At 41.2% G+C, this 1693-nt stretch overlaps 1 protein-coding gene across 3 annotated transcripts in view; it reads right to left on the bottom strand.

Moving 5' to 3' along the window:
- PARP6 (poly(ADP-ribose) polymerase family member 6) overlaps window positions 1-1693 on the bottom strand; it is a 39318-nt gene that overhangs the window by 16989 nt on the left and 20636 nt on the right. For all 3 annotated transcript variants that reach the window (XR_002771951.1, XR_002771950.1, XM_012801884.2), the window contains exons 14-15: window positions 1240-1305; window positions 217-284 (exon numbers count right to left, since the gene is read on the bottom strand). Coding sequence is in view for 1 of the 3 variants with exons in the window: in XM_012801884.2 (XP_012657338.2) it covers window positions 217-284; window positions 1240-1305 (134 nt within the window). In the remaining 2 variants the exon portion in view is untranslated. The remainder of the gene's footprint in view (window positions 1-216; window positions 285-1239; window positions 1306-1693) is intronic.

The raw sequence follows: 1693 nt of genomic DNA on the forward strand, positions 1-1693 counted from the left end.
AAAAAAAAAAAAAAAATGTTTTGGGGGGAACTTTATAGGATTTAAATTCTTGTCAAGGTTGAGATATAAAGAACAGAACCACAAGAAAAAGCCATAATATAATCTACAATCTTGGAAAGGATGATGAAACCACCTCTAAGAGAAAGAAAGAGGCTCCATATCCAATGCCTCCCTCTGTCCTCAAGTCCCAGAAAGGACGAACGATTCTATCCATACCACTGTAGGAGAGGATGGGCCAGGGGATCCAACTTGTCCATCTGCTTCTTGATTTCCAAATATGAGCCCTGTAAGACAATGGCCATGAGGTTATGTCCTAGGAGTGGTGGGTGCCCTCCCACTTTCTACAGCCTGACTATCAGAGCCCAGGGAAAGGCAGGCACCAAAGGACACACAGAGGAGAGGAGATGGGGTTCCCACCCTCACAGAGTCCCAATCAGGTTGGGAAGACTCATAAATAAATATGAAAATGACTGAAGATGCTTACAAAAACAACATGCAGGTGGGTCTCCCTCATTTTATGCAATTCCTACAGCCCTAAAAAGTTGATTATAAATCAAAAAATAAATAAAATCAATGTCCCAGAAAAATTAGGCTAAAGAGTCCTATGGTAAATCTTTACAGAAAGCAGAGTCCTTCTGATAAGTAAATCACCCCTCCTAGGTGTTATCTTATGTGTTAATCTGAACTGTGATAATATAGGATTTGCTGAGAAGAGGCCCACCTGTAAATGTGAGTACAAATGAATGTCTATTCATGCAGAGATTGCAGACGAGGGGTGGGGAAGTCTGGTGAGGGGCAGCCTTGAGTCAAAGGATGGTCACTGCTCCATGTGGCTGCCCCACCCCTAGAAGGACAGAAGATGTAGGCCCCTGGGTCTAGTTCCTTACCTCCAAGACCCCCTCCTCATCCTCCCAACCCTGGGTAGAGGTCTTTCCCTCACTTCTCTAATTCCCTAAGAATTATGGGAAAACATTAAATATGAATAATTTGTGAAGGAATTAGCAGCAAAGGTAAAGTTTGAGGGTGACACTAAGAGTGAAGAGAATAAAGAGTAACAGAGCTAACAAAACAGAGAACAAAAATTGAAAAGGTTAAAGAAGGAAGACTTAAAAAAAAAAAATACAGTGAGGAATTTGCGTAGCTTCCCTAAATCCTCATCCTATTCCCACAAATTACAAGCAGAACAGGGCATATGGACTGGGCAGGCAGAAGGGAAGGGATAGACAGAAGGCAAAATACCTGGGTCATCTCCCGAATGGACATCACACTATCCAGGGCTTTCTGAAGCCGCTCATAATTCTTCTTCTGTGGAGAATCAATGGGAAAAGAAGAGCCAAATAAAGAAAAGCAGAGAGTAAGATGTGATAAGAAGGAGGGCCAGATGTACAAAAGAAGTCTAGGCCCATGGAAATAGGATAACATGTCACAGAAAGAACACATACTTGATGTCGGAGAGTTTTGGTATAAATGCTAGTCTTCTTTTGCCAGCTGAGAGTAATAAGGTAAGTTACTTGACCTCTTAGAACCTGAATGTTCTTGTTTACAAATGAAGATAATTTTTATCACCCTCACAGAAGTGTTCTCAGGATCAAATAAAGAACTTAGCACAGTGCCTGATACATAGCAATGTATCAGGCAATAGTAAGGTACAGTGCTGGTACTTGTGATGGTTAATCTTTTTTTTTTTTTTTTT

This window comes from Otolemur garnettii, unplaced genomic scaffold, assembly GCF_000181295.1.
Source record: "Otolemur garnettii isolate 467f Iridium unplaced genomic scaffold, OtoGar3 scaffold00011, whole genome shotgun sequence".
NCBI lineage: Eukaryota > Metazoa > Chordata > Mammalia > Primates > Galagidae > Otolemur > Otolemur garnettii.